At 44.7% G+C, this 24,762-nt stretch overlaps 1 protein-coding gene across 20 annotated transcripts in view; it reads left to right on the top strand.

Annotated features, from left to right (window-relative positions):
• POU2F1 (POU class 2 homeobox 1) overlaps positions 1-24,762 on the top strand; it is a 190,024-nt gene that overhangs the window by 162,189 nt on the left and 3,073 nt on the right. For all 20 annotated transcript variants that reach the window (XM_065575024.1, XM_065575008.1, XM_005283689.3 and 17 more), the window contains 6 exons: positions 6,334-6,475; positions 15,363-15,508; positions 18,013-18,192; positions 20,915-21,020; positions 21,954-22,299; positions 23,121-23,209. In XM_065575024.1, the coding sequence (XP_065431096.1) occupies positions 6,334-6,475; positions 15,363-15,508; positions 18,013-18,192; positions 20,915-21,020; positions 21,954-22,299; positions 23,121-23,209 (1,009 nt within the window). The remainder of the gene's footprint in view (positions 1-6,333; positions 6,476-15,362; positions 15,509-18,012; positions 18,193-20,914; positions 21,021-21,953; positions 22,300-23,120; positions 23,210-24,762) is intronic.

Genomic DNA, 24,762 nt, shown 5'->3' with positions numbered 1-24,762 from the left:
TAACTCCTACAATGTTCCATTTCATAAGAGGACGCACCAAAAACCACCACCAGCATCCTTGGACCCTGCTCCACAGGAACAACTTGTAGAAGAGCTAGTGACAGCAGGGGAAGAAGAAACACCACTATGATGGGTTCGGTCACAGAGACCCCCTTGGGACTGTCACCTGATGTGCTGAAATTACCTCTGAGCCCGTTTTCTTTGCCAGCTTGGGACTCCAGAACCCTGTCTTGTTGAGCCAGACACACTAGCCTGCTGCAACACAGACGCAGGATCTGGGCCACGTCCCCAAGGCTGCAGGCTTTAAGTGAAAACAACTCTGCAGGTTACCTGACTCCAGCACCCAGACACCCAGCTCCCAGTGGCATCCAAACCTCAAATAAATCTGTTTTACTGTGTATAAAGCTTATACAGGGTAAACTCATAAATTATCTGCCCTCTATAACACCGATAGAGAGATATGAAGAGCTGTTTGCTCCCCCAGGTCTTAATCACATACTCTGGGTTTACTAATAAACAAAAGTGATTTTATTAAGTTATAAAAAGTAGGATTTAAGTGGTTCCAAGTAATAACAGACAGAACAAAGTAAGTTACCAAGCAAAATAAAGCAAAAACACGCAAGTCTAAACCTAATACATTAAGAAACTGATTACAAATAATATCTCACCCTCAGAGGTGTTCCAATAAGCTTCTTTCACAGACTAAACTCCTTCCTAGTCTGGTCCAATCCTTTCCCTAGGTACTGTCCTTGTTAGTTCCAGCACCCATCTCAGGTGGTAACTAGGGGTTTTCTCATGACTGGCCCCCTTTGTCCTGTCAACAAATGAAGTAGACAACATCGATCCCATTTGATTCCATCTGAGAAGGAGCTAAAACAGCTAGACCATTGGGCTGCAAAAGCTAATCCTGTGCCTTTTTGCAGTTCAGAGTAGCCAATTATCAAGACCTGATGGCAAAATGCAATTTTTGCAAAATATTCCAAGGTTTCTTTTTTTATTGAACACCTGCTAAAGGACCAGAGGGAACAATTCCAAGCCCTCATAACAGGCCAGACAATCACCAAGGCTTCTCTCTAAGCCTCATTTGATGCCACCAATACAGCTGCACATTTCATAACTATAGCAATAGTCATGAACTGAGCTTCCTGACTGTAGTCCTCCAGTCTCCCCAGGGAGATACAAAAATACCACCCCTTCAAGGAGCCCAAGTTGTTCAGTCATGCCACAAACTAGTCTCTTCATTCACTTAGAGACTCCTAGGTGACACTATGATCTCTGGGCATTTATACACCTGCACAAAGAAAAAATGCAGTGTATCACAGATGGCTCAGCTCTCTCGCCCAGTCCACTACCAGCTCATGAAACCAGTTCAACCTGGCAAAAATAAGCCTAGAGTCACTAAGAAAAAGGGCAACCTCTACAATGACTTGCCAGTGGGCAACATCCTCAAAACAACTATTTTGACCCATTGGTCTAGGGTCATGAACATTGGTCTTGCTCTGGATCCTACACTGCGTCTATCTCCCCTCCAACCCTATGAGGGTCATCTTTCCAATTTTCTACCTTCCTGGGAGCTCATCGCCTCAGATAGATGGACCTTGCAGGTGATTTCTGTACATTTTTCCATTCAGTTCATCTCCTTCCCGCTTGCCCCATCCTTCCCCATCCCTCTTCAGGGCCCTTCTGACGAGTGTCTCTTGAGGCAGGAGATCCAGTCCCTCCTAACAATGGGGGTGATAGAACCTGTTCCACTGGGCTTCATCATGAAATGGTTGTATAACTGATACTTCCTCGTTCCAAATAAGAATAGGATGTAGACCAGTTCTGGACTTTGGGACTTTGAACACCTCCATCTATGCACAGTTGTTCAGAATGGTAACCCTAGCAGGGACAATTCCCTCCCTGGATCTGGGAGATTGGTTTGTTCTTCAGTCTTCACAATGCTTATTTTCACATAGCTATGGGCCCCTTGCAGAGGTTTTTCCTATATTTCGTGATGGGCAGGGACCACTACTAGTATTGCGTCATATCCTTCAGCCTCTCCGCTGCCCTAAGGATCTTTAGCAAAGTCCTCTCAACAGATGCAGCTCATCTTCTCCAGATGGGAATAATCTTCTTTTCCTACATGAACAATTGGCTCCTAAAAAGGTCATTCCTTTCTTGAGATACAGAAAGCAACCAGCAAGCTCCTATTTCAGTTCACTCCCTGGGCCTCCGCCTCAATGTGGAAAAATCGTCACTCACCCCCACTGAATGCATTGACTTCATTGGGGCCACTCTGGATTCATTCACTGTCAGAGCATACTTGCACACAGATAGGTTTGCCCCAAAGTCCAGCCTTCAAACCACAGCAACTACTTGCCTACAACTTCTGAGCCCTCTGGTATCCTGTACTTTGTGATAGCCTTAGCAAGATTACACTCCCGATGTCTTCAAGTGTGGCTGAGAACTGTCTACAATCTCCCAACAAGCATAGTCTATCCAAGCAGGTGTCCATACCTTCAAGGGTCCTTGGTTCTCTTTAAACTGATGGAAGGAGCCACAAAAAGTATGTGTGAGAGTTCTGTTCTTTCAGCCTCTGCCTACAGCTATCATCACAAATGGACACCTCTCTGATAAGTTGAGGCCCACACTTTTAGAACTTAGCAACTATGGGCATATGGACCTCTCAGGAGCCAATCCTTCATATCAACATACTAGAGCTTAGAGCAGTTCACTATGTTGCCAGATCTTCCTACTCCACATCAGGGGCTACACAATACAAATAATACTCAACAGAGCAGCAAGGTACTATATCAGTCAACAGGGAGAAGCAAGATCCTAGTCATTATGTGCCAAATCCATAAGACTATGGAACTGGTGCATATCACAGTGCATGTAGATCTAAGGCCTTGGCTACACTTACCCGGTAGTTCGGCGGCGAGCGATCGAACTTCTGGGTTCGACTTATCGCGTCTAGTCTGGACGCGATAAGTCGAACCCGGAAGTGCTCGCCGTCGACTGCGGTACTCCAGCTCGGCGAGAGGAGTACCGCGGAGTCGACGGGGGAGCCTGCCTGCCGAGTGTGGACCAAGGTAAGTTCGAACTAAGGTACTTCGAACTTCAGCTACGTTATTCACGTAGCTGAAGTTGCGTACCTTAGTTCGAATTAGGGGGTTAGTGTAGACCTGACCTTAGTGGTTTATCTACCAGGACTGCAGAACACAATGGTGGACTCTCTCCGCAGCCATATCCACATCGACCACAAGTGGGAGCTGAATAATGAGGTATTCAAAAGGATATGTCTTACCATGGGTCATCCGGAGATAGATCTCTCCATGACATCATCCAATGCAAAGTGCAGATGTTTCTCTTCAAGGGGAGGGCACAGACGCAACTCAACGAGAGATGCCCTAGTCATCCTTTTGCCTCATGTATTGCTGTACACTTATCCCCCAACGTCTTTATTTCTCAAGATCCTAAACAGATTGAAACAGGAAACATTAGTAGCCATTCTTATAGCATCATTGTGATTGTGATAGATGTGGTTCTCAGAGTTGGTTTACGTGTCTTGGCAACCACCTCTCTCTGCCTTCCTGGACAGCGAATCTCCTCGTGCAGGAGTCATGCTTCATCATGCACCTCAAGGCCTGGCTTCTAAATAGTGCTCTCGTATAGAACAGGACTGCTCCCCAGATGTGTACAAACAGTACTGCTTAATAGTAGAAAACCCACAACAAAGAAGACTTGTCTGCAGAAGTGGAAATGCTTCCAGGCTCCTCTCCAGTCCTGCCTGACCCACATTCTCGATTACATTCTAAATTTAAAAAAACACTCATTTATTGCTGAGCTTGATTTAAGGTTCACCTGGCTGCCATGCAGTCTTTCACTTCCCCCCTCCCCAAAAGGTTTTCAGTCTTTACTCACAGTTCCACGTTAATCCGGAAATTCACCTACTGGTGTTTTATCCCAAGTCTCACTCGTCAAGAGAAGAAGCAAACCTCCATACTCAGTGTAGGAAAGACTCTCGCCTTCTACCTCAACCAGACTAAACCCTTTAAGCTAATCTTGATCACAGAATGAATGAAGAGGCATCCTATCTCTACGCAAAGACTGTCCAAATATGTTTTGGGATGTAACTTGACCTGTTATAATGCTTCAGGAACCTGTCCCTCTTCTAGAGTGTTTGCCTGTTTCACCAAGGCTGAGTCTACCTCTGTGGCCCTACCGAAAAGCATGCTCTGCAGTCCTCTGATCTCCAGTGCACGTTTTCCCAGCAGTATGCTATCGTGCCTGCTTCCAGAGCTGATGTGGTTTTCAGTAATGCCATTCTATAGTCTGTACTCATTCTATCTCATCAGCACCCTCCTCCATAACTGAGGTACTGCTCAAGGAACTCCTGAAGTGGAGTACCCATAGGGACTCTATTCAAAGAAGGAGGAGAGGTTACTTACCTTGTGCAGTAACTGGAGTTCTTCAAGATGTCCCCCCCTGTGGATTCTTCACTACCCACCCTACTTCCTGTCTGTCTGTCTCTTCTCACTGGACTTCCTTGGTTGAGAAGGAACAGGAGTGGCAGTCGGTCCACCCCCCATATATCCTTGTACCATAGCATAAGGATATCTAGGGCATAGGTGCAGACCCACAGACATTGCTGATGAAAATCACCAGTCAAGAGTGCACAAATGTGTGCACATCTGAAGTGGAGCACCCATACGGACACACATCTCAAAGAACTCCAGATACTGTACAAGGTAGGTAACCGTTCCTTATTTAAGTTAAACCAAAGGGCAAATATTGGTAGGAAGAGCATAAATAGCAGAGCTGGAAGTTGTTCAGGGGACTGTCACAAGCCTCCTAATAAATCTATCCAATCTAAGCACAGATCAGAGCCATGTCCAAAATGGTTGAAATAGCAAGGTTTCAGCTGCATAAACCCTGCTAGAGCATCCACATTGCCTCTCTGGGAGCCAGTTAATGGGCTTTGGAATACAAAGAATTATGAGACATATGAGGTAGCATCTCACAATTCATACAGGTTTCCTCTTCTGACCTCGTAGCTTGGTGAACCATCAGTCGTTTTAGTCTACTTTTCAAATCCACATTGGTATCTTTTTTTTTTTTTCCCTTTACATGCTTTGTGCAATTTACCAGACTGCCTGTTCTTTTTCCCTGGCTTGGAAGTAGCTACTCTTCATTCTCTTAGTTTGTTGGTATGAGGCTGGGTTGTGGGACTAACTTTAGAGGAGAATACAGTAAGCACTGTTCACAATCCAACTAAACCACTTTTAAACTACAGTGTGTTCAACCCAACCAACCCCCTCAATCTTTTTTTTTTTTTTAAGGATTTTTCAGCTCTATTGTAAAACGGGTTTTAAATTTTGTAGATTTAAACTATATTAACTACTCCTATACCATGCTGTTTTCTTTAAGGTGGTTTAATGTATATGCCATGGGCAGGACCTTTGCCCTTGCAAAAACTGCCAAAGGATTTTTAGTGACCACAAACAGGAATTAAATTTTCCAATGAAACTTTAAAATGATAGCCCCTGAAGAATAGTGCTCTTGAGCCACCTGCAAGATGGGTAACTCACTACTTACTAAAAGGATAGAGACATCTTCTTCTGAGGCATCAGGCCACACTGAGTTTTCTTTGGAGGTTTCCAGTCCAATTACTGATGGGACTCCCTACTATTTAATTGAATTTGATAAGAGCCAACCCCTGTGCGTAAAACACTTTAAGATCCTTTTATGTGTAAATGCTAGTGCAAGCAGAATGCTTGATACAGAGTCAAAACCCTGTGTTTGGAAAAGTAATAACTCCAGATGTAGTGGTAATGATGGTCTGGCTGGCTGCAAATTTCCTGACTTCTCTTTGGACAGACATGTGATGTTGATGGAATAGTTTAACTTTTTTCTTCTGCTTCTGAAACAGATCTGCTGGAGAGGCTCAGTTTGAACCTCAAAATATAAAATCCAGTAAAAGTTGAGAATGAGTACCTTGGTTTACGGACAGATCTGATCCTCTCACCATCTCCAGGATGTTACACTGAATTGTTGCCCTGAAATAATTAGTATTTCCCAATTCTTTTATTTGAATTTCTCTTTTTTGGGGTTAAGTAGGTACATCTTCAATTCTGCTGCCAGGAGTTATAGTGTTTGCTGTAAATGCTTGAATTAATATTTGGTGGGATGTGGTGCTCCGTGATAATGTAGAGACCAATCCAAAGACACCTGAGATATCCTGGAAAGAGTTCAGATTAAAGAGAGTGAGACTTGGAAAGACTGAATCTTTTTTATCATCATCTGGATTGGCATATGTTAATGAATCCCTCTATCTTTCTCTCTGTGCAGGGTGATGTTGGGCTCGCTATGGGCAAACTCTATGGAAATGACTTCAGCCAAACTACCATCTCTCGCTTTGAAGCCTTGAACCTCAGCTTTAAAAACATGTGCAAGTTAAAGCCACTTCTGGAAAAGTGGCTCAATGATGCAGGTGAATGACTCTGTGAACTTCTTCACAATCCCACCACAAATCCAGTGGGATTTTGAAAAATTGTTTTACTCTTCTGTTTGGTTTGTGCCTTAAGTCACTTGTTACAAAATCCATCAAGCTTCCCCATCTCTTCTTGGGACAGGTAATTCACAAGGATAAGAGTAATAATAGCATTGGTAACCACTCCAAGGGTCAACAGGCCTTTGCAGCAATTCCCATATAGTTTTTGGATATGTGCTCTGCAGTCAGTGGAATCATTGGCTGGCGTGAGGGAAGAGTGTACGCCACGTGTGTGTGTGTGTGTGTGTGTGTGTGTACGCGCGCATGCATATAACTTCTAACTGTCCTCTAGATTCCTTTCCCAGTTGGGTAGTTACAGGAGGGTTGCACACTTCAGAGCTAGTGCAGGCCAAGCTCACTGCATACACCAGCAGCTCTCTAGATTCATTCAGTCCCTCCACAAGCTCCCTGTGTGCCACCCTCCTTCCCATACCATGCATTCTGTGCCCCCTCCATTTCTCCCTCTCTCCGTGCTAGGGGCTCTGAGTGCCCCCCCGCCCCCACACACACACACCCCATCCACCACATAATATTATTTCTCCTTTTCTTTCTCTATGGGAGATAAGTCATTCAGGGTGTTGACATTTTAAACTCAGACAGTGAGCAGAGCTGAGATGGGGGCATTGTTATGTTTGAGGTTGTTAATGGCTGCCATCCAACTAGTTCTTTAATCTGTAGACAATAACAGACCTGGTTGAAGCTGAGAGGTCTTCTAACCATATGTCCCCCATTTCCTCCTAGTTTTCCAATTTTCATCAAAATCATTGGAATTCTACTCACTCATGCCTAGAACGTTACTTGAAATTTTGGAATTGATTGAATGCAGTATTCAAAAGCTGTTGCATTACAGACAAACAAAAATGCCATCCAGTTTAATGTAGGGCCTCACTTTGCTTGGTGACCAAAGAAATGTCAGCAAAAAGTTTTTCTGGCTGGTTCTGTGGCATCCAACACCAAGGTTTCTCAGAGGGTGCTCCAAGCCCCTAGGGCAGCGGTTCCCAAACTGGGTTGTGACCCCAAATGTGGTCACACCATCAGCAGATGGGGTTGCAGCAATCCCGAGTGTGCAGATTATGCCATTTTGCTCCACAGAGCATGGCCTCGCACCTACGTTGCATGTAAGGTCACGGTGCATAGAGGACACTATTTTGTTCTACAAAATGGCATGCGCTGTATAGTGTGACTTCACGTGCACCATACATACAAGGTCACGCTGTGTGGAGGACACCAATTTGCTCTACAAAATGGCATCCTCCATGCGGCGTGATTTTGCACACACCAGATGTGTGAGGTCACACTATGCAGAGGATGCCATTTTGTAGAGCAAAATGGCATCGTCCATGTTGTCTGGGGTCCTGGCAGGAAATACTTCATTAAAATGGGGTCATGCTGGCAAAAAGTTTGGGAACCCCTGCATTAGAATTTTATCCAGCTACAATTAAAGTCAGTTGAAAGACTCCCATTGACTTCAACAGTAGTTGAATTGGAACCTAAGTAGAAGTACATAAAAGGATTTAGCATCTCAGCCAGGGACCTGTGTATTCCATGATTGTGCAACTTGCTACAAAATTGTACTCCAGGATTTCAACTTACATTTTTTTTTTTTAATGAAAGTTTCTGGCCCTCATAGTTGCAAAGATAATCTTGGAAACATGAACTGAATGTAATTGGTGCCCATCTGAGTCTGCAAGGAACCTAGAACAGTAGTTCTGAGTGATGTGAGCTGCCCTTTTCATCTCACTCGGGGCTTGTGAACTACATGATTCTGCAGCTGAATTCATTATTTATTATTATTTCAGCATTTTGCTTTCCAGCTGACCTGCCTTCAGCTGCCTCTTGTCCTGCACCCTTTCCAACAATGGGGAATTAACTGGATTACAGTGCTTCCTTCACTGTTCTATAGAATCAGGAGGGTAGGGAGGTCAGGGAGCCAGAGCTCAAGTCCAGCTTTCAGAGAGAGAGGGAGAGAGCCAGAAGTGTGTGATGGCCATCAGGGTTATCTAGAGCAGCGGTTCTCAACCGGGGGTCTGCAGCCCCCTGGGCGTCCATGAGCCCTTTCAGGGGAGCCGTGGAGCCCCACGGCTAAAACCCGGTTCCCCCAAGCCCTAGCACTTAACTCAAGCGGAGTTGGCTCGAGCCCCACCAGCCTTTGCCCCCCCCTCCACCCAATAGAAGTAAAACTATGCCTATGCCCAAGGGTCCTGGAGCCCCGCGCTCTCCCCGCCCTCTGGCCCCTGGCATTTTTATAGCATATTGAAGGGGACCTCAGCAAGAAAAAGGTTGAGAACCCCTGGTCTAGCAAATATAACCTCAGACAACACCTTGATAGCTGAGATGAGCCACTGAAGCTGACTACTAGTTCCCTCCTTCCCAAACGCACGTGGAGCAGGGGAAGGAGATTCTGTGCTAGGCTGCTTAGACAACTGCTGAAGCTCATAGAGCTGGGCTGTGAGGAATAGTGAAAAAAATGCATAATTATTAAGAATTATTGCTGAAAATAATCATTGATTAATTGTACATCAATAAATATTTTAACTGCCATAGTAATGTGTGTTTGAAGCATGAGGGATGGGAATGAAGGATATTTCATGGAGATTCAATGAATTAACTTTGCTGTGGAATGTAGGGGTTCTTCTTCAAGTAGTGTACCTACAGGTGCTCCACTCTAGGTGCAATAGCATCCCCTGTGCCTTCAATCAGAGATTTTTCATAGCAATGTCTGTTCGAACTATGTGTGCATTAATCTTGTGCTCCGTCCTGCTATATAGCACTGTGCAGGCAAACCACCCTCAGTTCCTTCTCAATCACCTTGGCCTGAGACTGACCTCTAGTAATTGTCCCTTCAGATCTCCTCAACCTTACTGTTAGTTAGTGGTTGTGTTAATATTAATGTTACTTCATCGTAGTCAATAATTTCCTTTACTTAAAAAAAAATCTCTTTTCTATACTATATTTAGATAAGTTTTAGATGGTTAGACATTTTCTATCTGCATGACGATGCCTGGTTGTCCAGGCTTTAAACGCTGTTTATCATGCCAGGAGGTGATCCTAGTTAGTGTCAGACATTCATGATGTATCCAGGGCCTTGCGAAGTCGCACGTCACTCAAAAGTATAACTTTTGCCTGGCATTGAAATCAAGAGCCAGGAAAAACAGAGAAATTAAGCTTCGCCTCCTTATGATGGGACGCTCTCTACGTCCAGCCTCTGATGCAGGTCAAGGGACCCCCACTGTACACCAGTCCCCAAGTAAGTCTGCTGTCTTGGAGCACTACACTTCCAGGATGCCAAGAGGAAGATACAGGACTCCTCTCACAAGCTCTCGAAGGAACATGCCCCAGGTTCGCCTGGTAGAGATTCTACCTCTAAAAAGTCGAGGTTGTTGCTACCCTGGCACCACCGGCTTTCCAGTTAGGTACTAACGAGACTCCTGGTCCCACTGGTACCCAGAGCACAGCTAGCCTGTGTGGCAGCAGGGCTTCAGCTTCAGAGACACCCTTGGTACCAGCATCCGACAAAGGCAGGAAGAAGAGCTCTTCCTCTGCTCCCTCAGTACCGAAGAAGCCTGCTCGGGCTCCAACTGCGCCTCCCTCAGAGTGCACAAAGCACTTGGCACCATCAAAGTCTACAGCACTGACAACACCCCCAGCCACAACTACTGTACTACACTTGTCAGCCTCGGTACTGATGCCCCTCGCAGTAGTGCAGGAGCTCCATGTTCTTCGGGACCTGCTTATATTGGAGACTGCTCAGCTCCGACATGCTCTCGATATCGAGGACATCCAGATCACCTGAGGTGTTCCTGGCACCGATTATTTCACCTCAGATTTCTCTAGGCGCTCCATCATTCCTGAGTGAACCAGAGGAAAAGACTTCTGTTGAGGACCTCACCTCAATCTGACAAGTGTCAGTCCAGGGCTCTCTTCCTCACTCCTTCAGAGGTCCCTTTCCAGAGGCTTTGACTGAAGCTGCAGCTGTTCACGGCCCATGATTACCACCAGTGCCTTACTGGTATGAGCACCTTTGGGTGCCTCCACCAATGCCTTATGCTCCTCCTCGGCCATATTGGGACTTCGGGCTGTTTATAGTCAACAGTTCTCCAGGACATCCAGTACTACCCACCATGGGCAAGAACAGTTGGCATCACCTACTCCCTCCAAGAAGACCTGACCCTCAGGAGGAATCTTTTGAGGAGCCAGAGGCTAGAGCTGATGAGGTTTCGCCTGCAGCCAATATCTCCTCTTCATCCCCGGATGAAGCAGCTATGTCTCCCCTCTCATCCCTGGTGGATGATTTTAAACACTTCCAGGATCTGATCAAGAGACTTGCAGATTCCTTACAGATTCCACTTGAGGAGGTTACGGAACCTCATCGTAAGCTGCTCGATATCTTCCATTCACCGTCAGTGGCCTGTATAGCATTACCTGTTAATGAGGCTTTTACATCCAGCAAAGATTGTTTGGCACACACCAGTACAGTGTCCATTCCGCCTACATGTAAAAGAACGGACAAAAAGTGTTATGTCCCAGCAAAGCACTTGGAGTTTTCATTTTTCCACCCCTGACCTAACTCCCTGGTAGTAGATGTGGTGAATGAAAGCTTTAGGCAGCACCACACGAAATCAACACCTCACAATAAAGGCCGCAAGCATCTGGACCTATTCGGGAGAAAGTCTTACTCCTCAGCCTCACTTCAATTCAGTATTGCCAATTATCAGGCCTTGATGGCAAAATATAACCATATCAAACTCGCATCCTTTGTCGACCACCTATCTGCAAAACACAGGGAGCAGTTTCAAGTGTTTATGGCAGAAGGCCAGCTATTGGCCGGAACAATGTTGCACGCCTCCCTCAATGCTGCTGACACCACTGCTTGTTTGATGGCTAAAGCGTTGGTAATGAGAAGTCTCCTGGCTCCAGCTCTCTCATTTCCCTATGGAGGTTCAGATCACAGTCGAGGACCTTCATTTCAACAGTTCTAAATTGTTCGCAGATCGATGGATGAGTTTCTGTGAACATTGAAGGATTCCAGAGCCACTTTGCATTCTCTTGACATTTATGCCCCTTCATACAAGAGCAAACTCATCAAGTCCCAAACAGCCCAGAGATTCCCCCCCCCCAACCCAGTTCCTCCTCCCTTAGAAGGCATATGAACCAGAGAAGGAAACCATCCGCTTCGCAGCCTTCTGCCTTGGACCTGTCCATCTTCAAGCAGCAATTTTGACGTGTTGGTCAAGGGTCTGAATTACCATCCTCATCCTCTCCCACTGCACCTGCCCCCCTCCCTCCACCCCTCCCTGGCGACCACCTTCACCACTTCATGCGGTCTTGGGAGTTGATCACTACGGACAAGTGGGTCTTGGAGATTGTCTCCACAGATTACGCAATCCACTTCGAACTTCCACCAACCACCCCCATTCCTCATCCCTCTGCAGGGACCCCGCTCATGAGAGCGTACTGTGCCGAGAAATAAGTGTTCTCTTATGTTGGGGAGCTATAAAACCAGTCCCCATGCAGCACAGAGGTTTTATTTAAGGTACTTCCTGGTACCAAAAAAGAGTGGAGACTGGAGACCCATCCTAGACCTGTGACTACTCCACACCTATGTAAAGGTGTAGAAATTCAAAATGGTGATGCCCATGGTAGAGGATAATTCCCTCACTAGAGGAAGGGGATTGGTTTCCAGTCCTCGACACTCAAGATGTGTATTTCCCCATTGCTATCTACTCATCCCTCAAATGATTCCTTCGTTTTATTGTTGGCCAGAATCACTTCCAATATTGAGTGCTCTCCTTAAATCTGTCATCTGCCCCGGAGTCTTTTCGAAGGTCATGGTGGTGGTAGCAGCCTAACTCCACAAGAAAGATATTTTAGTATTCCCTTGCCTAGATAATTGGTTACTAAAAGACTGCTCCATAAAGATGATGTCTTGGGTAACTTCCAAGGCCATAGACCTCTTCCTCCAATTGGGTCTACAACTGAATATACATAAATCCACATTGACTCCAGTCCACAGCCTAGAGTTCACAGGGGCACATCTCGATTCAGTGACAGCAAGAGCCTACCTCCTCAGCACAGGTTCATGGCCCCCTCCAACATAGCGAACATGATTCAACTCAGTCCACACACCATGGTCAGGAACTGCATTCAATTACTGGGCCACATGGCGGCCATGACCTTTGTGACAGAGCATGCCTGACTTAGAATATGCTGCCTCCATGGATGGCTCAGAACCATTTATTCACCCACCAAACAATCTACAGATGCTCCTTTGTCTACCTGCCTTCGTGAAACAATACTTTGATTGGTGGAAGAACCATCACAACGTGTGCACAGGAGTTCCTTTCACATATCCTTCCCCTACAGTCATTATAATGACAGATGCCTCTCTGCTAGGCTGGGGAGTGCATCTAGACGCTTAGGTGATCCAAGGCAAGTGGACGTCGCAGGAGACGACACTACCTATCAGTCTCCTGGAACTCGAGGCAGTCAGATATGCTTATCTCTGATTCCTACCACTAATAAAAGGAAAGCACATAAAAATCATGATGGATAATATATCATGCATATTTTACATCAGCTGCCTGGGAGGAGCCAGATCTCCCCCCCTTTATAATGAGGCACTCAAACTTTGCATATAAACCCAGATTACTGTCACAGCAGCCTGTCTCCCAGGTATCCAGAATGTGACTGCAGATGCACTCAGCCGACAATTCTTCCAAGACCATGAATGGGAAATAGATCCCACATATTCCACCAATGGGGCACCCCCCAGATAGATCTTTTTGCCACAGAGGCAAACAAAAAATGCACCCACTTCTGCTCAAAGGCGGATTGGGCCACCAATCCTTAGGGGATGTTTTTCAACTTCAGTGGTCATCAAACCTACCATGTGCATTCCCGCTGACTCCCCTAATAGCCAAGAGAGAGACGGGGCCAGAGTCATCCTAATATCCCCCCACATGGCCCAGGCAAAAGTTGTTTTCTTACTTCCTACAGCTACCTTCCTTGCCCTCCGATCATTCTTCGCAACACTCCCCACCTCCCTCTCCCACTAGCACAGGAGGATTCTTCACTCCAATCTCAAGACACTTCATCTCAAAGCGTGGTTAATTTGATGGCTAACGGGGTAGAGACAACCTGTTCAGACAATGTAAAAAGTGTGCTACTAGACAGCGGGGAAACAACCTGCTTGCTATACGTATTGTCAGAAATGGTCTCCTTTTGCCCGTTGGTGTGGCTGTAGACAGCTTTCACCAATGGACTGCATCACTTCCAGATATACTAGACTACACCTAAGTCCTAAATATTTTTGGTTTATCAATGAGCTCAATAAGAGTCCACCTGGCAGCCATCATGACCTTTCACCCCTCTATAGGGGGCTAGTCAATCTTTATCCACCTGACCATAAGGTTTCTCAAAGGGCTGGGAAACCTCTACCCACCAGTCCAATGTCCACCTCCAATATGGGGCCTCAACCTGGTGCTTAAATGCCTCACAAGACCACCCTTTGAACCTCCTGGCTTCTTGCTTGCTACTCCATTTGTCTATGAAGACAGCATTCCTGATAGCCATCACGTCAGCGCAATGGGTTGGTGAACTAGGTACCCCAACTGCATACAGCCCATTCACAGTGTTTTTTAAGGATAAAGGTCATGCTTTGACCTCACTCCAAATGTTTACCTACGATCTCTTCTGCATTTTACATCAGTCAGACCACTCACTTCCCTGACTTCTACCCCATCAGCATATGAATCCCCAGGACGCAATACTACATACCCTGTATGTCAGAAGAGCTCTGACCTCCTATCTAGACAGAACAAAACTCTTCAGAAAGACCGAGAAGATATTCATCTTTTACACACACATCAAAGGGTCCTGCAATCTCCAGCCAGAGACTTTCCAAATGGATTTCAGACTGCATCCAAGAAGATTTCAGACTCTTATAACCGATCTCATAACATTGAGCCACTCTCACTCATATGCACCCATTTGACAAGGTCCATTGCCACTTCCATGGCCTTCCTCAGAAACGTACCGATCATTGAAATATGCAAAGCTGCCACCTGGGTTTCTGTGCATGCATTCTCTGAACACTATGCAATCACCCACAACTCTGCCTCCGATATGATATTTGGCTTGACTGTACTCTCTGCTGTACTGGATTCGCCTACAAAGCGCCTTCCACCTTAGATGGTACTGTTCAGTAATCACCTATAGTGGTGCACCCTTAGGGACACTACTAGAAGAAGAAGAAGAAGAAATGGGTTACTCACCCTGTGCAATAATTGTGGTTCTTTGAGAGGTGTCCCCATATAGGTGCTCCACCATTTGCCCTCCTTTCCATCTGCTTCAGAGCTCTCTGCTATGGGGCTTCATGGTAGAGAAGGAACTGAAGGCAGTTCACCCGTGCAGTGCTATATAATGACGGGATGGGGCACAAGACTGACTGTCACGCAAGCATGGGACGAACAGACGCTGCTATGAGAACTCTCTAATCAAAGGTGTGGGAGGCTCTGTCACACCTAAGAGTGGAGCACCCATAGGGGGACACATCTTGAAGAACCACAGTTACTGCACAAGGTGAGCAGCCATTTTTTGTTTGTCATAAAGGACACAGGGCCCTATTCATAGCTTGTAAATTGCAGATATAAGTGGTAATACCAGGTTAATACCTCTGCTGTGAAGGAGCCCACCCAGGTCTGGAATGAATATGGGATACGTTCTGCCATCTCTTACACAGGTAGAATGTGTGGGATCCTTTAATTGGATTGCAGTGCACTGACACACAGTCTCTTGCTGATACATGCTCTCTTTTGTTCTCTTTCAGAGAATCTCTCATCTGATTCAGCTCTCTCCAGCCCAAGTGCCCTGAATTCCCCGGGGCTGGGGATTGAGGGCTTGAACCGTAGGAGGAAGAAACGCACCAGCATAGAGACCAACATACGTGTGGCCTTAGAGAAGAGTTTTCTGGAGGTCAGTGAATCAGTTGCTCTACTCAGCCAATTTGTAATAAAGAAGAATAGTGGCTTTGCTCAAGAACATGTCCATTAAGGTGAAAAGAATTCTGCAGCTAGGAGTTTCACTAAGCAGACATTGTAAGATATGCAATGATTGTTATGGATACAATATAAGAAATAATATATTTAAGATGCATATTAAACATAATAGACATTAAATATTTAAATTAGTATATCTTCAATCTGTGTCTGTCATCTAATTGTTGGAACGGGGGACTGGGAGTCAGAACTCTTCAGTTCTCATCCCTCATGTTCTGTCGCAGATTTGCTGTGATACCTTAGGCAAATCATATAATCGCTCTGCCTCTGTTTCCTCAGATATAAAACAAGGTTTGTAAAATCCACAACTGAAAAGCACAATATAAGTTTGTTGTTGTGTGCATCTGCTGATATCTTTAGCTGTGTTGGTCTGTGTGTTCATACATTTGCAGGTGTATCAATCTGTATGTTGTGGGCAGATTGTTCCTGTCAAAGGATGGGGAAATCTGTAGTGAATTGTGAAAGTGTATCGCAAAACAGTTACAACAGATCTGTCACAGGGTGTACTTGCCCTGTAGCGCTTCCACTGGCCAAGTGTGGTGCTGTAGTTGCTCCGTCAGTTTCCCCTAATGTCATCAACAAGTTCAATGAAGCTTTACATAGGGAACTATACCTCTACTGAGAGGTCTGCTTATTAATCAAAGGCTCAATGAAAATACAAGCAAAACTTCACTCCACTTCTGGATCCACCATTCCCCTACAGCAAGGTTCTGTCGGCTGAACTCCTTTCCTTGGAGTTAGACTTCTTGACGCTATCTGGGAATAATCCTTCCGCAGAGCCAGAGGTCTGTGGCTATCTGTCAACTGCACCTCTTTTCTGGGGCAACATGTAGTTGGGCTTCCTGCCACTGTTTGGGAGCTCCCTGTCCCTCAAACCATGCCTTCCAGGCCCCTGACTCTGTTGAGCTCTCTGAGGAAAATAGCTCTCATGAAGCTTTCTGTCTCTAGGAGCCAACCCTTTATTGTTCTCATTAATTAGCTGCCAACCAACCACCCAAGGGATTTAATTACCTACAAGTAACTAAATTGGCTCATTCTCCCTTACAGGAGCCTGTCATGAGTAGTCTGGTCCCTGACTTCCCTTCAAGGCCCAGCCCCCATGAGAGTATCATTTCGTGAGAGGCTCAAAGAGGGCCATACTTAGGCAATCTTTCAATCCACTTAGTAAAGTGTATGTACCAAGGAAAGGGGAATAGTAAATATTGTACCAAGCAGAATGATCTGTATTCACCTAATTTTAATAAATTAAAAAAGGTAAGTGCTGTCCCGTTAGTTCTTGGTGCTCTGTTTTCCCCTTAGTTTCTTACTCAAGGATATCAAGCAGTGGATTAAGCCATGACATTGTGCACACCAGGAAGGGGAAAAGGAAAGGAAACAGTGTCTGTGTACTTGGGAAAGGCGGACAGAGAACCAAACATCATTTATGTTTAGACTCTTAGTTGACTATATGTAACTTTGGTAATTTAAGTACTGTAGGCACAAGTGCAGGATAAATTAGAGTCCAAGTCTCACCTCTGCAGGTGTCTCCTGAACATCATTTTGTTGTGCTCTTGGTGCAGACAACTTGCAGATCATCTGATCATCACTGATGCTAGCCCTTTTTACCTCCCCCTTCCCCATGAGGTGATGAAAGACTCTCCCCTTACTGCAAGGTCTCAGGCTTCATCCCTGGCTTTCTGCCAAAATTATGGTTATTCGCTTCTCTCTGAAAGGACATGTTTAGGGCACATGTCGGGTGCATAGCAGAGCTTCACTTTGCTGGACCTCCTCTGGCCCAGGGTCCCTTAGAGTCCCTAGGCAAGTGGTGTAGGTTAGTGCAGGCCCAAGGTATCTTGCACTAACGATGGGGCCGGCACAGACCAGCCCCCATGTCAGGGAGCAGTAAGTGGCACCCTGTCTGCTTGAACACAAAAGAGAAACTAGCTCAGGAAGTGCTAGAGGAAACATCCATGTTCAGTAGCAGTCATGTTGGGAAAGTGTAGTAAGGAGGCATTTCAGGGAGAAGGCTTACTCCTGACAAAGCAGAAGAGGTTTTGGGTGCAACTTAGAAGAAGGAGCATTTGGGAAGCTGGGCGAGAACTGTAAAATGACAAACTTGGAAGTTGGCAGCTAGGAAGAAAAAAACGGTCTGTTTAGTTGGGGAGGGGCTGGATGAGAAGAAGGGAGTTCTGAGTGTTGGGGATGCTGAACAAGAAGGAAGCGTCCATCTGAGATGAGGGGATTGGGAGGATGGTCCATCAGGTTCCACTTTTACGTAATCCTTTCCTGACAACATCTGCTTTGGTAAAACAGGAAGGCCTATTCCAGTTATATGTAATTCCTTCCTCCAGTTCTGTAGTTTAGAATCCTGCTATGCTGGACCCATAATGCAACACTCATCAAAGTAATTTCCATGATTTTCAAATATTTCTCATTTTTCAGAACCAAAAGCCTACCTCGGAGGAGATCACCCTGATAGCTGACCAGCTGAACATGGAGAAGGAGGTGATCCGCGTTTGGTTCTGTAACCGGCGCCAGAAGGAGAAAAGGATCAACCCACCCAGTAGCGGTGGAACCAGCAGCTCTCCCATCAAAGCAATTTTCCCTTGCCCAACCTCACTGGTAAGAATCAAGAAATGAAGATGGCTCAGCACATTGGAAAAGATCAGCCACTCCTCTCCTCCTGGCAATAATGGGAATTACACACATTTTTCATCTGCTCTGTGCAGCAGACTTGTGCTCACAAATGTAACTGAGATACTTAATTGGCATTTTCAATACTATATTTACTGGTTCCCACTGTGTACTATAAACAAAAGGTAAATGTTACAAATCAGCCAATGTGAATGCATTCTTTAAATGCCCAAACTGAACTCCTAACTTGATCTGGAAGTAATTCACAACTGACTGAATACAACTCACAAAGATGCAATTTATATTACTGCTTTGGACATATGCTAAGAAATCATAATTCATGTTTGAATTCTTTTCCAGATTGGCGTACTGATCCAAACCCCTTTCTGTAAAAGGAAAAAAATGCTACCCAGTTCCACCCTTTCCATCTTGTTCCAGTCACATTAATGCATTGAATCAGCAATAGATCCTATCAGTTTTTAGGCAGTAGTTGGCAGACTAAGTCACCCAAACTTGATTCTACTATTTTTGCCCCTTCTGGGCAGGGTTAATGTACATCAAAGTGAAAAAGGAGTTTAGCTAATCTTTGTAACTCATATTCTAAACCCCATATTTGGCTAAGGTAAACACAAACTTACTGAAAACATAAGTAAACAAAGTGCATTCATCAAGGTTCCTTGAGCTCCACGCCACCATTGTTCAGGGAGGTCTGTTGTTAACTGGGGATGGTAGCTGTGCTTCTGATAATATGAAGTCTGTGGATTTCATGTAGCCTCTAGTTAGTCTATTCTACATATGATTTCATACTGCCCTCATCACTGTAGTATCTGAGCACCATCCAGCAGTGTATTAAATGTCATGACTAACATCTGTCAAGTGTGGTTTGTTCTTTTTGTCATCCTCTCCTCAGGGATGAAATTGTGTGTGCAGTGTAGTGTAGTTGTTTTAGAAGGGGTTTTCTTCTGGTTTTTGTACATGTTGCTGTGTATTTATGTTAGAGAAGGCAAGGTGGAAGACGTGCACGTTGCACTTGGAGCAGAAGGTGGTGAGGTTTGTGATGGTTTTAGTTCCTGTGGGAGTTCATTCCACAGTCTCAGACAAGCCCTTGAGAAAATTCTGTTGCCTGCAACCACAAGTTTTATCTTGTGGTGTAAAGTTACATTATGCCTGAGGAGTCGAAGTGTCAACCCTGGTTTTTCATCTGGGAGTTTTAGGCACTATTTTAGATATGGCCCAGGCCAGTGAGCGCCTTGAAGATAAGGATCAAGACCTTGAACTTGACTCTGGGCTGGTCCCCACTTAGTCCGGACTTCGGACTAAGGTACGCAAATTCAGCTACGTTAATAACGTAGCTGAATTCGAAGTACCTTAGTCCGGACTTACCGGGGTCCAGACGCGGCCGGAAGTCTCCCCCCGTCGACGCCGCGTACTCCTCTCGGAGAGCTGGAGTACCGGCGCCGATTGTGGGCAGTTCCGGGATCGATCCGGGATCGATTTATCGCGTCTTAACCAGACGCGATAAACCGATCCCAGAACATCGATTGCGTGCCTCCGGACCAGCCGGTAAGTGAAGACTAGCCCTCTGTGTTCTATAGGAATCCAGTGTAGAGCATGGTGGACAGGTTTGATGTGCTCACAGTAGCCTGTGTTGATGAGGAGATATGCTGCAGCTTTAGCTGGATTTTTTTTGTTCATAGTATGTTAGAGCAAAATGCTAACAGGTTCATCCTTCTCCAACTTAGTTTTAAACATGTCACGTGACCGTAATCACATCCTTTAAGAGAATATTCATCAATCTTACAGATTTCCCTATTAGAAAGATTTCCTGATAATTTACATACATTTTCTTTTGTTTAGTGCTATCCCTTATTCTTATTTTGGGTTGTCCAAGAGGGTATAACTGATAACTTTTCCTCATTGATGTATATATGCTTCATATACTTATAGACAATTAGTATGTCTTGGATGCACATACGTACACTTCTAGTCCTTGATATGGATATTTAATTTTTAGTCTTTCCTAATAAATCAATCCCTCCAGCCCATTAATCACATTGATTGATTTTCTCTGAATTCCCTTCAGTTTATTTATAGCTTTCTTCCATTAAGTTGTCCAGAAGTAAAGGCAGTTCATTTCATTTGAATGCTTTGAAAGAAGTCCTTCAAACCAAGGAAATACACAAATTTCAGATAATTTGGTCGATAAAGGTGAAACAAGACACTACGGTAAAACACCTATACGACAAATTAGGCTAGAATGCATTGGTGCGTGGAGTGCCGTCAATCAGAGGAAGTGAATTGGAGCTTGAGAAGTATCAGAAAAAGCATGTACAAAGATTTTTTTGGGGTCCCCTAAGTTTCCTCTCTCTGAGAGAGTCTCCTTGAACTCTTGTTCAGTGAGGATATTTGAAAATCCTGAGATGCTGCATGTTGATGGTTAGTTCCTGATGAACCACCACTCAGCTATTGGGACAGTATGTGTGTGGTGGGTTTGCTGCTGTTCGTTCTCAGGTCCGTGAGTGGAGCAAATGTCACTAATGTGGTCCCAGACTCTGCTTATTGAAGCACTGAAGTGATTGAATGACATTTTAAAAAGTGTATAGCATTTCCCATCCTCATCTTCGGATAAGGATGAGGAAATAAGAACCCAAGTCAGGTAAATCTTTTCCTTCTTATGAGTTGCACAGTTATGTTCTCTTCTAACCTCTAGGTGGCAACCACGCCAAGCCTTGTGACAAGCAGTGCAGCTACTACTCTGACTGTCAACCCTGTGCTCCCTCTAACTAGTGCTGCTGTCACTAGTCTGTCAGTCACAGGTAAGATATAACCCAAGCTGCATCAGCACAGCAGGTTTTTCAGAAAACCCCTGCAGTCAGGGATAACCAATTCAGATAATAGCATGGAAGTCCAGTGGATTACTGGTGGCGTCTACATATCAAACAGATAAAGATTTTAAGGTCAACAATCTTTTGAGATTTTTGATGTTCCTGTGTTGCAGTCTAAAATCTCTGTAGAGAACTGGCTCTTGGATTTGCTGTATCCTTGTAAGACATGTTGTGTAGGATTCTCAGATGCCCATAACCTGCCTAGCTGAAGGTGAAAAATAGAGAACAAAAGGAGTGCTTTGTGGGGAGCAAAGGATTCTCTGGGAACTCACAAATATAGCTTAGGTATACAGGTGCAAAGAAACAATACGGAGGATTTCCCTACTCGCTGCCCAGATACTCAATTTGACTTCAGTCTGATTTCCTTCCTCTCATCTCACTCTCACCTTGCCCTTTTAAACATTTTTTAATTAAAAAGCAATTCAGTGCTGATGGAAGACTCTGGACTGACAGTCCTAGAGAGTGAAGTCCTCTGTTTTGCCACTGAAATGACAGTGTGGGCAACTGCCATGCAAGCTTCCGTTACACTGCCCTGCCAATGTGCCTCAGTCCTATGTTGGAGTAATTCATTTTTCATGGCTGTTCAGTCTGGCCTCTCTGCTGAGACCGGCACCCCCTGGTGACCTAGAAGCGAAAGGCAGTCCCATTATCCACCTGAGCCACCCAGCCTCTTCCTGAAGTGACAGTTGTAATCTGAGATCCACATTCACCAGTCCCCCTCTCTTGAATTCCCTGTGCCCTTCAGTCCCACAGAGACATGTCTGTCTCACTTCCTCTTTCCTATGCTGTCCAGTCCAGGTGGTAGAGGTTTCTGTTCAGGCATGCCTGTGCTTTGCACTGTTCTAACTGGAATCCTCCTTCCAGGCACAACAGAAACCACCTCCAACAACACAGCAACCGTGATCTCTACAGCACCTCCAGCTTCCTCAGCAGTGACTTCACCCTCTCTGAGTCCTTCCCCTTCTGCCTCAGCCTCCACTTCCGAGGCATCCAGTGCCAGTGAGACCAGCACAACACAGACAACCTCTACTCCCTTGTCCTCCCCTCTTGGGACCAGCCAGGTGATGGTGACGGCATCAGGGTTGCAAACAGCGGCAGCAGCCGCACTACAAGGCGCTGCACAGTTGCCTGCAAATGCAAGTCTCGCTGCCATGGCTGCTGCAGCAGGACTAAACCCAGGCTTGATGGCACCCTCACAGTTTGCAGCTGGGTAAGGATTGTCTTTGCATTTTAGATGATAAATGAAGAAAATAGCAATACTTAGAATTATTGGGCTCTGTTCATCATGATTTTTTAATACTGTGTTTTGCACTTTAGCATCTTTCACCTACACCTCTCAAAGGGTTTACAAATACTAATGGATTAAGCCCTGCAACACCCCTATAGGGATGTTATCCCCATTTTATAGATGAGGAAGGTTTAGTGACTTGATCTGTCATATATTAAGTCAGTGGCCGAGCTGGGTGTAGAGCCAAGGAGCTCTGACTACTATTTCCTTGCTATAGCCATTAAACTACACTACTCATGCTGCTAACTTTAAATTGAATTGGCATCTTAGAGTCCCTTCATTCCCCTATGTTCAGTTCTGTTCCTTTGGACCGAGAGCGAGATGGAGAACACCTGAATATTTATTGGAAATCATTCTCTTGATGCTATGTGACTAAAAAAATATTGCTGTAAATGCTTTGTAGTTCTTTCAGTTTCTCTTTATTCTCATTTCCTTCCGATAGCTCTCTAAAGAGTTGCAGTGTCCTAAGAAGTCACTTTGAGTGTAATTCACAGCAGTAATACACTACAATTTGTGCTTTTTGGGTGCCTGTTCTTCAGGCTTGTTGTTAAGCACAGTGTTGAAAGGCAGCTGTGAAGGGTTTATCCAAGACCACATTGTGGTATGAGAGAAATTAAAATACTACAGGAAAGGTTTAAAAAATCAGACCCTTGAATTCTACCTTCTTTCTCTGTATGATGGTCTCTAAATAGTAACACAACCTCCCTTGACCTGTCTCCTGTCCTGTTTTCTTGGTATCTCAGAGGTGCCTTACTCAGTCTCAATCCAGGGACGCTAGGCGGTGCTCTCAGCCCAGCTCTGATGAGCAACAGTACGCTGGCAACTATTCAAGGTTAGTAAAATTCCTTTTAATATATAACTGATTTTGTTACTTGTGTGTATTACTCACCAAAAAAAGAGAGGCAACATTCCTGAACTCCAACATTCAGTAGTCAGGGACAGAAGCTTTACAAAGATGGCACAGAGATTTTTTTTATAATTGTGAATGGTAAGGTATAAAGTTGGGAGGCGGGTTAGGACAGTATACAATCTCAGGGATTTGGTGGTGACGTTAAGGAAGAAAGTGGTGCGGGGAGTGGGTTGGGTGCTGCATTAGTTTTGCTCCCCTCCATCAGTGGACATGGAGGGACAATTTTAACAGGCTGTTTAGAGATCTACTTTTTACTGCTCATTTAGCAGATGCTTTAGTGTAGTTGCCTTGATCGAGGCCGATAGAGCAGTTCAGAGAACAAGAAACCTGAACACACAGATCCAAGATCAAGACTTTCAAAATGTGTATCTAAAGTCTTTAATTTGGAGTTATAAATTGGTAAAATAAGGAGTTAATTCCTTTTTTAAATGTCTAAGTGAGTGGCCTGATTTTTTTGGGGTGTGTGTGGAGCATCCAGCAATTTCCATTGACTTTACTGAGAACCATTTGGGTACTTATCACCTCTGAAAATCAGGCCATTTATTTATAAACTAAATTTAGCTATTCAGTTAAAAAAAAAAATCAATCTTGTACCAAGTGCACAAAGAGCAGAGAAGAATGTTACTTTGAGGGCAGATTTCATGGCAAATTGAATCCTGGGTAGATTTGTGAGGTAGTTTGTAACTATTAAAGTGCATCAAAATTTAAAAAGGCTTTACTCAAACAAGTTAAGTAACCTTCGTATTGTAAAAACAACAAGGAGTCCTTGTGACACCTTAGAGACTAACAAATTTATTTGGGCATAAGCTTTCATGGGCTAGAACCCACTTGATCAGATGCATGAAGTGGAAAATACAGGAGCAGGTATAAATACATGAAAGGATGGGAGTTGCCTTACCACATGTGAGGTCAGTCTAATGAGACAATTCACTTAACAGCAGGATACCAAGGGAGGAAAGATAACTTTTGAAGTGGTAATGAGAGTGGTCTATTTCAGACAGTTGACAAGAAGGTGTGAGTAACTGTAGGGGGAAATTAGTATTGGGGAAAATAGGTTTAGGTTTTGTAATGACCCAAGCACTCCCAGTCTTTATTCAGGCCTAATCTGTTAGTGTCCAGTTTGCAAATTAATTCCAGTTCTGCAGTTTCACATTGGAGTCTGTTTTTGAAGTTTTTTTGTTGAAGAATTGCCACTTTTAGGTCTGTTATTGAGTGACCAGAGAGATTGAAGTGTTTTCCTACAGGTTTTTGAATGTTATGATTCCTAATGTCAGATTTGTGTCCATTTATTCTTTTGTGTATACACTGTCCGGTTTGGCCAGTGTACATGGCAGAGGGGCATTGCTGGCACATGATGGCATATATCACATTGGTAGATGTGCAGGTGAACGAACCCCTGATAGTGTGGCTGATGTGATTATGATGGTGTCCCTTGAATAGATATGTGGACAGAGTTGGCACTGGGGTTTGTTGCA

This window comes from Chrysemys picta, chromosome 1 (genome assembly GCF_011386835.1).
Source record: "Chrysemys picta bellii isolate R12L10 chromosome 1, ASM1138683v2, whole genome shotgun sequence".
In the NCBI taxonomy this organism is placed as follows: Eukaryota; Metazoa; Chordata; order Testudines; family Emydidae; genus Chrysemys; species Chrysemys picta.
This window is presented reverse-complemented; position numbering and strand designations above follow the sequence as displayed.